At 36.1% G+C, this 13583-nt stretch overlaps 1 protein-coding gene across 4 annotated transcripts in view; it reads right to left on the reverse strand.

Moving 5' to 3' along the window:
• The window catches only part of Macrod2 (mono-ADP ribosylhydrolase 2), a 1801573-nt gene that overhangs the window by 745409 nt on the left and 1042581 nt on the right, over nt 1–13583 (reverse strand). For all 4 annotated transcript variants that reach the window (XM_070006718.1, XM_070006720.1, XM_070006719.1 and 1 more), the window contains exon 6: nt 1646–1767. In XM_070006718.1, the coding sequence (XP_069862819.1) occupies nt 1646–1767 (122 nt within the window). The remainder of the gene's footprint in view (nt 1–1645; nt 1768–13583) is intronic.

Consider the following 13583-nt stretch of genomic DNA (forward strand, 5'->3'; position numbering starts at 1 on the left):
TAGTGATTCTAGTAAATTCATTAGCAAGTTCTCTTCATTTAAGAAAAATCTGTACATATTCTTTTTTTCCCAAGAACTTTAACCCCTTGTCTTTTAAAAATAAATACATCATACTGACAAAACTTTAATTATTCCCTGAATGTGCACACCTGTTTTAATTTTCCTTATTTCCTATAAAGAATAAATTCTGGCTTAATAGCTAATTCTTTCTGAACTTCAGCTTTCTGCTCTCTAAGGCAGAACAAAATCTAATGTATTGATTTGTTTGAAATCAATTTAAAAATTTTTTAAATCAAAAGGCAAAATAAAATATCAAGTTCTCTTATTAATTATGCAAAGATTAAAAAGGCTATAATTAACTATGAAAAAGTTTTCTTATTTTCAGAAAACTCACCAGTGCTAATAAAAACACTTCTTTTTTTTTTTGGATCCGGTCGTGGGGCCTGAACTCTGGGCCTGGGTGTTGTCCCTCAGCTCTTCAGCTCAAGGCTAGCGCTCTACCACTTGAGCCACAGCACCACTTCTGGCTTTTTTTTTCTGCTTATGTGGTGCTGAGGAATTAAACCCAGGGCCTCATGCATGTAAGGCAAGCGCTCTACCACTGAGCCACCTTCCCAGCCCACTAGAGTTGTTTAAATGTGAGTGATTCCCAGTGTTTCTCTTTGCAAACAATACAATCACATTTTTGTGAACTCTCAAATAAAGGTGATCTAGTCAGCCAACTATGAATTGTTTAAATTTCTCTCTGCTCCACAATTTCCGTAAGGTTATAATCTGTGAAAAATAAAATAAAACCAAGGGATACTTGCCAAATTAACTTACTATTGGCTATTTACACTCCATTATTCCCACAGTTTTATTTTCCTAGTGTAATTGAGACATAATAACATTAGAACATGCTGCAAAAGGAAAGCAGTTGGATAAATACCTCAAATCCAGTTAAGAAGAGAGAAGCTTTCATCTCAGCCTACTGTTAAGGAAATAGATTAGAGCCACATTTTCTGAATTTTGTCTATATTGATAAAATTTAGAAGGGATGTGGCATACTTTGCAATACCGTTTAAGATGGGTAAAATGAATCTAGAAAAAATAACAATGTTCAGCTAAAAGCACACATGGAGTAAATTTCTAAGATATGAATAATTATAGAAGTAGCATATATAGTCACAAATATATGTACGTGTAACTTACTGCCAATATATAATAAATTTACAGTTTTATAATAAATTCACCACTGGCATTCTCCTTGTTTAAATATTTTGGTGCCTCATACCATCTTTACTGCCTTCAAAAATAAGTCAGTGTTGAATTGAAACTCCTTTGTATAACTACTTAAAGATACTAAAAAGCAAATAAAAAGCCATAAATAGAGATCAATGGAAACATGAGCAGAAGAAAGTAAATGATCCCAGTTTGGGAATCCTATAGTTTCAAAATCCAACATAACCAAGAAAAACATTTAGAAAAACTTTAAGACATACTGAAGAGTAAACTTATGAGAACCAAACAAGCTTTTTTCAACTTACCAAGATTGTTCAACTTAGTTTTCAAAGTTTTGGAAATGGTTTCCCACTTCTTTTCCAACACAATCAATTTCTAAAACAAAAAGGCTGTAAAGGCCTATAAGGAACATAGATGTTCTTACCACTGATCGGATGTTATTTTCTTTCACCAGCTTCAGAGATGATTTATAGCAATTTGCAAGGTCTTCCTTGTGGGAACCATTAATATGGCCTCTGGCTATTGGCCCTACAGTATGGATGACATCTGTGAATGGAAAAGGAAGGAAAAATAGGATAAGCAAAACATTTTGTCACTTTTTCACATAATTGGTGCTTTATTTGTGGTAGGTATTCATGCCGGAGCCCAGAAGACAGGCAAGCTAACAAATATTGATGATGTAAATCCTTCTTTGGTAAAAAGATTTCAGATCATATAACCTCCTAAAGTAAGTAACATCCCCAGAAGGTAATAACGATGGAAAGGAATTCCCCACCAGTGAATTGTTTCATCATTATTGGTCAGATCCACGCGAGACAGATTATAGTATAAGATGTGCATAATTGGAACCCTGGCAAAGGCAAGTCCTTGGTGGGAAATAAACAGAAATAATTGCCTGCAAAATGAACAAATGAGTTGAACTGGGAATGAAGAAGCAATGTTAGACATAACTTTTCTTGTAAATAAGACAAGTTCAGGCATTGCATATAATAAAGATGAATATATGTGTGAAAAAGATCATTGTAATCTTAAAAGGAATGATTTCCAAAATTTCCTAGAAAGTTTAAAATGCAATCTATCAATCCTCACACAAGCATGAAGTATATAGGGAGTAGTGGCACACATATTTTAATAGGTCATTAATCACCTATTTTTAAAATATTAAAATTCTTACAAAATAATCCATTCTTTCTGATTTCTCCCTATGTATGTAAATATATATATATATATAAATACTTAAAATCAGAATTTTTTATTTTTATTTTACATATAAAACACAGCCAATGAGTTATTTAAAAAATAATCTCTAAAAGTAATGGACTGGTCACTTATGCCTATAACCCTAACTACTCAGAATGCTGAGATCTGGAGAATCACATTTCAAGGCCAGCCTTCACAGGAAAACCCATCAGATTCCATCTCCAAAACAACAAGCCAAAAGGCTAGAAGTATTGCTCACATTTTAGAGTGTCTGTCAAACAGGCCAAGTAGAGCAAGCTTGAGGCTCTAAATTCCAACACTGGTACAAGTAAAACAAATCTCTATAGAGTAACTTTGTATCTGAGGATACTAGGGATTTTACCCATACTTTCAATGCTAGGAATATACTGTACCACTGTGAACTACACCCACATTTTCCATATTCATAAAGTTTTAAATTTAGGAAGCAAACAAAATAAAATCATCCTCTTTTTAAAGTGAATAAACATTAGTAGAAAGGATCCAAATTTTACTTCAGATGACTTAAAATGTTATATAATGCTTGCTTTGTACCTTTCAAATTACATCATCTTCAATGATATAACATAAAAGAATCATTGAGGTACCAGAAAGTAAACATAAGAATCACTGATGTCCAAACCTATAATCTTAGCTATTCAGAAGGCTGAGATCTGAGGATTGCAGTCTAAAGACAGCCCATGGAGGAAAGTCTTTGAGACCCTTATCTCCAATTAATGAATATGTATATATGTATCCATATATCCTTTATAAATTATATATTATAATAATATAGATATAGATACTATGAATTACTGTTGAGCCCAAACTGGGACACTGCTTACTCATTCCTGCAATCCTAGCTATTCAGGAGGCTGAGATCTGAGGACTGCAGTTCAAAGACAGCCCAAGCAGAAAAATCATTGAGACTCTTATCTCCAATCATCACAAATTGGAAGTGGAACAGTGGCTCAAGTCTTGAGCAAAACAAAGCTCAAGGATAGCATCCAGGCTCTGAACTCAAGCCCTAGGTCTGGCACAAAATTTAAAAAAATAAAATAAAAAGGATAAATTCTGACCAAATATAAACTTTGGGTTTATATCATTAGAACATTATACTGAAATTATTTTCTTTGGCTAATCAAGAATGCTTTATTTTAACAAAAAGGACAAGAATAAGAACATATTACATAAACAAGAATTTGGCACAATTTAAATTTCTCATGAAATTCTAACAGAGACACAAATTATGAAGGGGAAAAAGTCTTTGTTGTTGCATGCTAAATGTTGAGACTCCTATTTGATATTTGAGAAAAGCCTCAAAGCATTAGTTTCAGTGATTAATTCTGAAACAATATTTAAACTCTTGCCAGACAAGATTAAAGAGGCTGTCATGTGATCAAAGTAGGCAGGAAAACTTTCACTTTGGAGTTCATGCAGATGTTATTTCACAGGTGAGCAAGGCTCTCACTGTAGTGAGAACTGCTACAATGCAAAGCCTGAGATACAGGGAAACTAGTTTTTACTTAATAACATATAGTACAGAATGAAAATATTTTTGTAATAAAAGTAACAGGTAAGTGTTTCATAAATTCAAGTAATACCAACTCTTTATACAATGGAGTTTCATAGAAATAGGGTAACTTCTATTTAAGGAGGAAGAACTTTGCTTGAGTTTATTCTACCCCTTGTGGCTACTCGTTTATAATGAACTGTGATATTCCAAATCCTTCAATGAATGTTAATGAGAGAAAAGCTGTAGAGGAACAACATAGGATTCTATAATGCAGTATTTCTCAAAGTGTCATTCAGATATGGGCTTAAAGGTCAGTTAAATTTGAAAAATTACATTGAGTTACCTTAGTGTAAGACTTCTCTGGGCATTTAGTATGCCTTTAATGTATTATGAATCTCCAGGACAGGGATATAGAATGTTCTGTTTTCCAAATAGGTTTGAAAGTGGTGCTGTAGGTCAAGTGGTTGGGCGCTAGCCTTGAGCTGAAGAACTCAGGGACAGTGCCCAGGCCCAGAGTTCAAGCCCCACGACCAACCAAAAAAAAAAAAAAAAAAAGAGTCCCAATTAGGTTTGATTATTGAAACCTGTGGTTTTCAGACTTCATCACAAGAATACATCTCCACAAATTAAACTTTGGGAAATGCCATTTCAGGACTGTTTTGATATTCTCATTCTCATTGCTGAAATGGAAGTCTATGCTTTTCTTTCTTTCTCCATCGTACAAGTACCTTAAATATTAAATATATAAAAGAGCAACAGGGCATTGACCATGGCCTATTTTGTGGATGGAAAAGATCAAGAATAAGAGCCTCATTTGGGGCACTGGTGGCTCCTACCTATAATTTTGGCTCTTCAGGAAGCTGACATCTGAGGATCAAATTTAAAGCCAGCTCAGGAGAAAAGTCCAAGAGATTCTAATCTCCAATTAACCAGCAAAAAGCCAGAAGTGGAGTTATGGGTCAAGTGGTAGAGCATTTAGCCTTGAGAAAAACAAAACAAAACAAAGCTATAGGAGAGCACCTAGAACCTAAATTCAAGCCCCAGTACTGGGACACACACACACACACACACACACACACACACACACACACACACACACACACAAACACACACACACACACACACACACACACACACACACACACACACACACGAGTAAGCCTCTTTCCTAGCATTATAGGAGTTCTGTCTGCTTGAGTGGTGAGAAGACAGGAAAAAAAAATACTGGAAAAAAGGGTGATGCAGAGAAGCCTGTGAGAGCAAGCACTAACAGTATCATACAAACCCTTTCCTTCACCATCATTGTCTCCACAACTTAAGTGGCCTTTATGAAAAATTATTCCTGTGTTTCTTCAGTTCTCCATTTCATTTAAAAGTCTGAGGACAAACAGCCAATCAATGTACCTCCTCAACATCACAATATTGATCTTTGTATTTTATGCTCCATATTAATTTACAGCATCCAAGATCAAGTGTTATTATCGACAAACATGATGACTTCTTAGATCCAAAGAATGGGAGGTCAATCAATGTGAGGCTCGAAAGGAAATTTCTTTCATTATTTTAATTGTTCATAATAGTTATGAGTAACTACTCTATATAGAGTTCATTTTTTTTAATTAAATTTAATCAGGAGACCAGTTGCTAATTCCAGTCCCACTTCTGAGGGATGAGGTACCCAGAGGAACTCACCATTTCATTGGTCTCTGCCTTTGTTCCTTATCTGCTGATCAGGTGTTTCTTTTTGCTATATGCTATCATTAATTTGTTTAATATGACAAAGGAGACAAAGAGACAGAATGCAGAATGAAATCTGGTCAGTAAAAGAAGATCTTGTATAGAGTGAAGTGTCTCAGGAGTTGTTTGATTATAAGGATTCATTTTATTCTACTGTTGGTAATATTAGAGTTTGAGCTCAGGACCTTATACTTGCTGGGCATGCAAACTACCACTTGAACCATGCTCCCAGCCTTTTCATACTTTAACTTTTCAGGTTGGATCCACACCTTTTCCTGGGACTGGACTATGACAGAGATTTTTCCCCAATATCTACCTCCTGAGTAGCTGGGATTACAGGAATGAGCCACCATGTCACCAGACCAGTTAAGGATCATTTTTTTTATAGGGGGTAGGAGAGAGGAAGGGAGGGACAGGTAGTACTAGGATTTGAAATTAGGGAAGATTCTGTCCTAAAAATTCTTTAAAAATATTCAGTGTATCTTAGACTCATTTTTTTACAATACTATTTTTTAAAGTTGCTATTATAATTGTACTAATGACATATTAGTTTACATGTTATTAAACAAAATATCATTTATGTAGTAGACAGAAATATCTAATCTATATGCATGTGAAATCTATGGTCAATGAATGGATTTTGAATTCCTTGATATTGATAATGCAAATGTAAATATTAAATTCAATAAATCTGAAGGATGGATAGCTCCCATCATCCTTGGAAGCAATATAAGCAGCCATAGAAACTTCAAGGGATCTTCAGAAACACAGACAGAAGTGACAGACAGTTGTCATTTCATCTGTAGTATGGAAAGAACATTAGTCTATACATCCTAAGACATGACTAGAAGTTGTCCCAGAGATGGCACAGTCCCTGTATGCCTGAAAGAACCTAAAGGAGAAAAGATTTGCTTGGATCACATTTGAGGAGGTTTCATTCTGAGGTGTGCTTGCTCCCTTCCTCTGGGCTGTGTCCAGGCAGAACACCAGAGTGACGGGAGCCCAAGGTGAAGAAGTTGGTCACTTCGTGGCAGACAAGAAGCAAGAAAGAGAAGCAGCAGGGAACAAGCTACATCTTCTACATGGTCCAGCCTACTTCCTCCTGTAAGGCCCCACGTCCTACTTCACATCCTCCCGTCCAATGCCATCGTATTATGAGTCCAAGAATGAATCCATTATGTTAGAGTTTGCAGGATCCCATCCTTTCCTAAAAGCCCATCAATGGCAACCAAGTGTCCAATCCATGAACCTGTGGGGACCTTTCTTGTTCAAACCATAACAGATGAGTTGTATTAGGTTCTTTGTAACTCTCAAGCCTATTTCCTTCTCTACAGGCCTATATATTAGATCTATAAATTCTAATTAGTCTAATTAATTCCTATTCAGATAAATGAGCATCAGCCAGAGTTCAAGTTTCTAAAACATGTTTATAGAATGAAGTACAAATTGGCATTATCTCCAGAGAGCAATTTATCAAGAGTGTAATCGGGGGTGGGGGTGGGAGGAGAATACAGTCAAAATATTCAATGTATAGCCTATGAAATTAAGAAAATTGAAGAGAGAGGTTGGGGAGGGATGGAAGAAAATGATGAAATAGTGACATTGCTCAGGATGCATTGTACTTATAAACTGCTTTCTTGAGTGATAATCCTCTGTATAACCAAACATAGTAGTTTTTTTTTTTAAGTACAATCCATTTGATCATGTAGTTCTATTTCTAGGTATTTATCCTAATGTAGAGTATGATTGTTCATATTCAAATAAGTACTTAAACATGTCATTCATGATAATAATGTACACAATAAAGATTGGAGAACAACTTACATTAATCCATTTATATAATGAAATATATATTTTGCTTCTGTAAAACACGTAATAAAGGTCTTTATAAAGGAATATGAGAAAATACCAAGAGGCATTACAAAATAGTAACCAACTTAATACACGTATGTTTGGCATTTGACCATTAGTGTTAAAAAAGAAAAAGAAAAGCTTTTACAGATGTGAGAAAGAAGATGTTTGTTTTAGTTAATAGATTTATGCAACATCTTTAAAAGTATAAATTAGTAGCAGTGGTTATCAACCAAGGAATGACAGAAACCTAAACAATGAAGTATAGAAGAAAGAAGACTGTTCACGGTATACTTACATTATTATTTGGTGTTCAAGTTGTGTGACTTTTTTATTGAAAAATTAGAGTATTGGAACAAAGAATATATGGTTTATTAAACCATATTCTTAGATCTTTTATCATATCCATAGGAATATAAAGATCATTAGTCACATTTCAAAGAGGAGCTTTGATCACTATAAATATGAAACTATTTTTATTTTTTAAGTATTTTTATTTTTATTTTTTTGTTGGTTGTGGGGCCTGAACTTTGGGCCTGGGCGCTGTCCCTCAGCTCTTTAGCTCAAGGCTAGTGCTCTACAACTTGAGCCACAGTGCCACTTCTGGCTTTTTCTGCTTATGTGGTGCTGAGGAATCAAACCCAGGACCTCATGCATGCAAGGCAAGCACTAAGCTACCTTCTCAGCCCCATGAAACTATTTTTGAAGAAAAAAATTATATATAATCTCAAGGAAATGGAAACAATGATGTTTCCAGTTATAGCTTTTGCTTTGCTTCTCTAAATCTTCATAAAAGTTTTATTTTCAAAGAAGTATAATGTTGAAATAATGGATAAGGTGGAATTTTTCTCTTAAATGGCTAGTTAGCTTGCTTCAAAATGTTATTATGATTTCAATATGTGCACCAAGTTTTATATACCACAGAGTAGTAATATAACAAAAGAACATACTTCAAAAGTCTCTCCATAACCAATAAATTTGGTATCATTGTCATGAATTTTTTAGACATAACACATATAGAAAAACAAATTTATTCCTCCTTCTTAAGGAACACAAGAGAGGCAGAATAATGTGCTCCACGTCACAAATCAATGTGGGGAGGCATTATTAAAATAGCAGAATGGGGGCTGGGAAGTTGGCCCAGTGGTAGAGTGTTTGCCTGGCATGCATAAGGCCCTAGGTTCAATTCCTCAGCACCACATAAGCAGAAAAAAGCTGGAAGTGGCTAGCCTTGAGCTGAAGAAATGAGGGACAACGCCAAGGCACAGAGTTCAAGCCCTACAATGGACAAAAAAAAAAAAAAAGAAAAGAAAAAAAGGAAACAATGGCAGTATGGTTATGAGTAAATCACTCCCAATGTGACTAGATGACCCTTGTATTTGAATGCATAAGAAGTCTGCTGTGCAACAGGTTATATCAAGATATAGGGGCTTGAACCAACAACCACCAATGTACTATTTCTTATGATTTTAAAAATATTTTTAGTCTAAGTTTCTGAAAGGGTATAACTTAGGGTCCCTCATTTGGTTATAGCCAATGGTGGTTGCTGAGGAACAAGGGGAGGGGGAAGCATCTAAGCACTGCACAGTCATAGAGTGTATACTAGCTAGCTTTTCCTCACAGCATGAAAGCCTAGGCTCAGTTTTACTTAAAGGACAGCTCTAACCTCCAAAACAAGTCCTCCAGCAGTGTTCCCTTTTGGAACTCAGCTTTGAGAGTCAACAGCATCACTTTCACAATATTCTATTGGCTGCAACTACCACTCAGAGCCCATTTCATTTCAACTGGAAAGACATAGCCTCTAACTCTTGATGGGAGGAATAGCAAAACACTTGCAGGCATATTTGCAAACAATGCAGGACACCTTTGGGTGGAGCATTTTTTCTTTTGGTGGGTTGTAGGGCTTGAACTCTGGGCCTGGGCACTGTCCCTCAGCTCTTCAGCTCAAGGTAAGCGCTCTATCACTTGAGCCACAGCGCCACTTCCATTTGGGAAGCATTTTAAAGTGAGTCTGTTTATGAATTATAAAGTCTGGTAGCACATAAATCTGAAACCAAACAAAAGAAAAGACTGATTGGATTAAATTGATAGGCAGTAAGGAGTTCTCAGACCCATTATCTTAATAACTCAAGGCTGATTTAATTAAAAATCAAAACTAGACAGACTGAAATATGAGATTAATATATTTATTCATTGTAAACACAATCTAATTTGGATCATGCACTGTAATTCTAGTTCCTAGATGGAATTGCCTGGCTCAGGGTACATTAGGTTGGTTGCTTCTTTTGTTTTAAAATCTGGCAAGAAGTTGTTCACAATGAAAGGTCAGGTGTGGCTATTAGAGACTCAGCATCCTAATTCCCTGGGAGCAGGAAAAACGTGTCTACTTCCCCAAAGTGTTCACCTAGATATTTGAGAAAGCAGAAGCAGCCTTCCTTCAAGCAACAAAGCCCTTTCTTGCTTTGCTCAGGAAAGCCAAGGAAACAGAAATGCAATTTGTACATTTAATCAACATTTCAAATGCAGTCCCTTGAAGAGGTATAGAAAATGAGATGGCAGGCCCTTTTTGTGCCTCATCAGACTCCAGGGTGGCAAGCAACAACAACAACAACAACAAAATGGAACCTGTTTTGTTCATCTATTTCTGAAATCAATCAGTCGATAAATCAGCTCTTTTGTTTTGAAGCTATAAGCCACACTTTGCACTTCCCCACCCCTATTTGTCCTGGCAAATTAGTCTGAAAGACACAGAGAAGGAGAGTGAATAGAAGGTTTTTCTTTAAGGGAGGGATAGGGAAGGAAAAAAAAAAAGCTATCCTCATTTTCCAAAAGTGTAAATTGAAAAATGTGTGATTGGAATGCCAAATCAATATTGAAAGCAGTAGAACTATTTACATAGATTCAATCAGACTAGTGAAACAAATGCAGCAAGAGCACTGTGGAAAATATTAGCATAATGAATTTTAAAACAAATGAGAGAGTACATATAGGTTGCTCTCATCCTTTTCCATTTCAGAAGTGGCTGTGTTACATCCAAACTGTTAATGAACAGTCAGACCAAGTGTAGAATCAATTACGTGTTTCTTTCATTCACTCCACCCCTGTATTCATAAGTATAATCGGTCCATCTAACAGCCCGCATAATGAGGCCTTGTCCTGTCAATCATATTCAAATTGCATGAATTTTAAGGAGAAAAAGCAATGCTTGGATTTAAATTGTTTTTCTTTTCTAGAGCTAGAACCACAAAACTGAACACTAAAAGCACGATTTGTAAATATTATCAGCCAATTTATATGATAAGCACTAACAATCTATGACCTGAAAAAGAAAACTTAGAAGTTCAGTTAACAGGAAATTGAATTACTACCTGATTGTACTACAAAATAAATTTGGCCTTCCTTGCCATGTAGGTCAGTGTTATCATATACAAGTTTTCAAAGCTCATTTTTACTGTAGTTCAAAAAAACAATCAATTTTCCATGATATTCCTATTGCAGTCTGAGGCAGATAAGAGTTAGAATGTACTTCAACTATCACCTTGCAAAAAAATCTCTGTTTGGACTATTCTCTCAAACATATCTTCAGTTATATGATGGTTTTCTTTCCATGTCCCGAAAAGCCACAGTCATCCAACTTTTTGTATAAATTTAGAATAAACTAATAAACTAGAATAAATAATGGTATGCTCTAATCTAGCTTTCTTGGTTTGGTGAGTGGGCTCTCTTTTTTTTTTTTCCATTTGCAAAGCATTATTGCTTTTACTGCCCTTGCCTCCTTGGTGCTATAGATGTTTAGGTCTAAGATTAAGTACACATCTGCTAAACATGTGCATTTATACATAGAGTGCACTGGTAAAGCTTGAATGCATACACCCGGCTCAATTTGAGGGTTAGTCCCATTTTTACATGAGGATGTGACAATTTTGCCATCTTTGGAAAGCCATGTGCTGACAGTGCATTTCACACTTCCTGGGGTTCAGAGCTTTTAGGTTTGAAGCTACAGTTATAAGAAGTAAGATGTTCTTCAATTAATTTCTACCAAAACTTTGCTCTGTTCAAAGGGGATGGGGCGGTTATCTTTAAAGTTTTACCAACTCTCTTGTGCCAAAGATCTATTTAAGAATGACTGTTTATTTTTAATGACCTTGTTGCTGTCTGTGACTGCATAATATTTCAAACTAGACCTTTCCACATAGCCATATCTAGTATTACAGATTGCAATTTTATGAAAGAGAGATCCTATAGTCAACCACTTACAGGGTCTTTGAGATTCCACAGGGAACTGGGGGCATGTGCATTATAATAGTGTTATTTCCAACTGAGGGGGGGTCTCAGAGAAACCAAGGGAAGCTGAACGCTCTCAAAATTCCAAATTTGGCATCATTTTAGAATGAGCTCAAAGAGAACACATCCCCAAAGGAAGTGAGTCAAACCCATGGCATTTCTAGTGCTTCAATAGTAGGGTTGAGAGGAGGTGGAGGTCCCAACAGACAATACGACTTTTTCAAGTACGATGATAATGAGATCTTTGTTCTGGTTCAAGAGATGGCAGCAGCTTACGTTCTTCAGAGAGATGCAATCCCAGTACTTTGCTAAGATATGAGGAGAAAATAAGCTTTTACAATCCTAGGTTGTGGTTAAAAAATATATTCATGCATTATTCGACCCCACTGCAAGGGTAATTCTAAATGCAGAAGCTAGACTAGAACTGAAATGGGCAGAGAGGTCAATGTCAGGACACCAAGCTGATTCTGAGTTTACATGTGCTTGCTCATTTTCAGGATCTTTCACAAATCCCTCCCTGCCACAAGCCTGTACAGGAAAGATTCTTCTGCAGTAATTCACTCCATCATTAATTCTGCCTTTTATTCAATACCTACTGAGAATTCACTCATTCTTCCTGTGTCAGTCCTATGCTTTTCTGGCCACAGAAATTTCCTGAGATATGGAGACCTACACGCTTCCCCACCTCTTGCCACTCTTAGGAGTCCCAAGAAGAATTTAGCTCCCCTGAAGATGGGATCTACACAGGAGCTAATCGTTCATACTTGGGTTCCTATTATCACTTGCATTTGAGCATTACTAACATTTCTGAGGAGATTCCATTAATCTGGGTTCTCCAATAATGTGACATCCTGTCTGCAAAGCCAAAGCATTTCCTACCACTGCTGTGAGACTCTTTCTAACCTAATCTGGAATGATTCTGTGATTCCTATCATCCTGTGGTGACGCCACGCTTGCGCTGCAGGGTATGTGACAAATGTATGTCTGTGGCTCCCACAAAGCCAAGAACTCGATGGGAACAGTTGCTTAATGGATAATTAGTGAGTTTGTGTTTGATTACATAAAAGTTGTCCCGATTATAATCAATCTAATCAGAGGTGATGCACTGGATTAGAACAAACAATGAGGTGGAATGGAGAGTCTAGACTGGGCAAGCAATGGAATCTAGTTCTGCGGGTTCAGATCACTCAACACAACATTTTATAGAGCCAAGAAACTATTTCTTCACAGAAAGATTCAACGAAGCCTAATCAGTGATTTCCTAATAACTACACTGCTGATGAGTATAAAAATAAAATCTCCAGCACAATCATGCTCTTTAACAAAAGCGATGAGAATTGCTCTTGAAAAATGCATATATATATATATGACTCCTTTGTCTTGCTTTTCAAAAGATAATTAAATAAGCACATTTTCTAAATGTGGCTTTTCTTTCATGTGCATATGGCTCATTATAGAATAAATCTGCTATGTTTTAGACATTATTTTTGCCTCCCAAGTTACAAAATGGAGTATGAAAGACCTTTCTACATTATCCTTTCAAAGAATTAATGGGGTCATCATTTACCCTTGGGGATAAAAAGTGACATTTGGATATAATTAACCTATATCTCCATCAGATTTGATATTTATTCAGACCAGGGACTTCTCTGGACTCTACCTTTCCTATACTCTTATACCGTTGCTCTCATTCGGTTCCACTTTAATGTTATGTAGGTCAATATGGGTCTGACCCCTTATTTTCTTCAGGAATGTT

The sequence above is a fragment of the Dipodomys merriami genome, unplaced genomic scaffold (assembly GCF_024711535.1).
Source record: "Dipodomys merriami isolate MVZ:Mamm:240054 unplaced genomic scaffold, mDipMer1.0.p SCAF_7, whole genome shotgun sequence".
Taxonomy (NCBI): Eukaryota; Metazoa; Chordata; class Mammalia; order Rodentia; family Heteromyidae; genus Dipodomys; species Dipodomys merriami.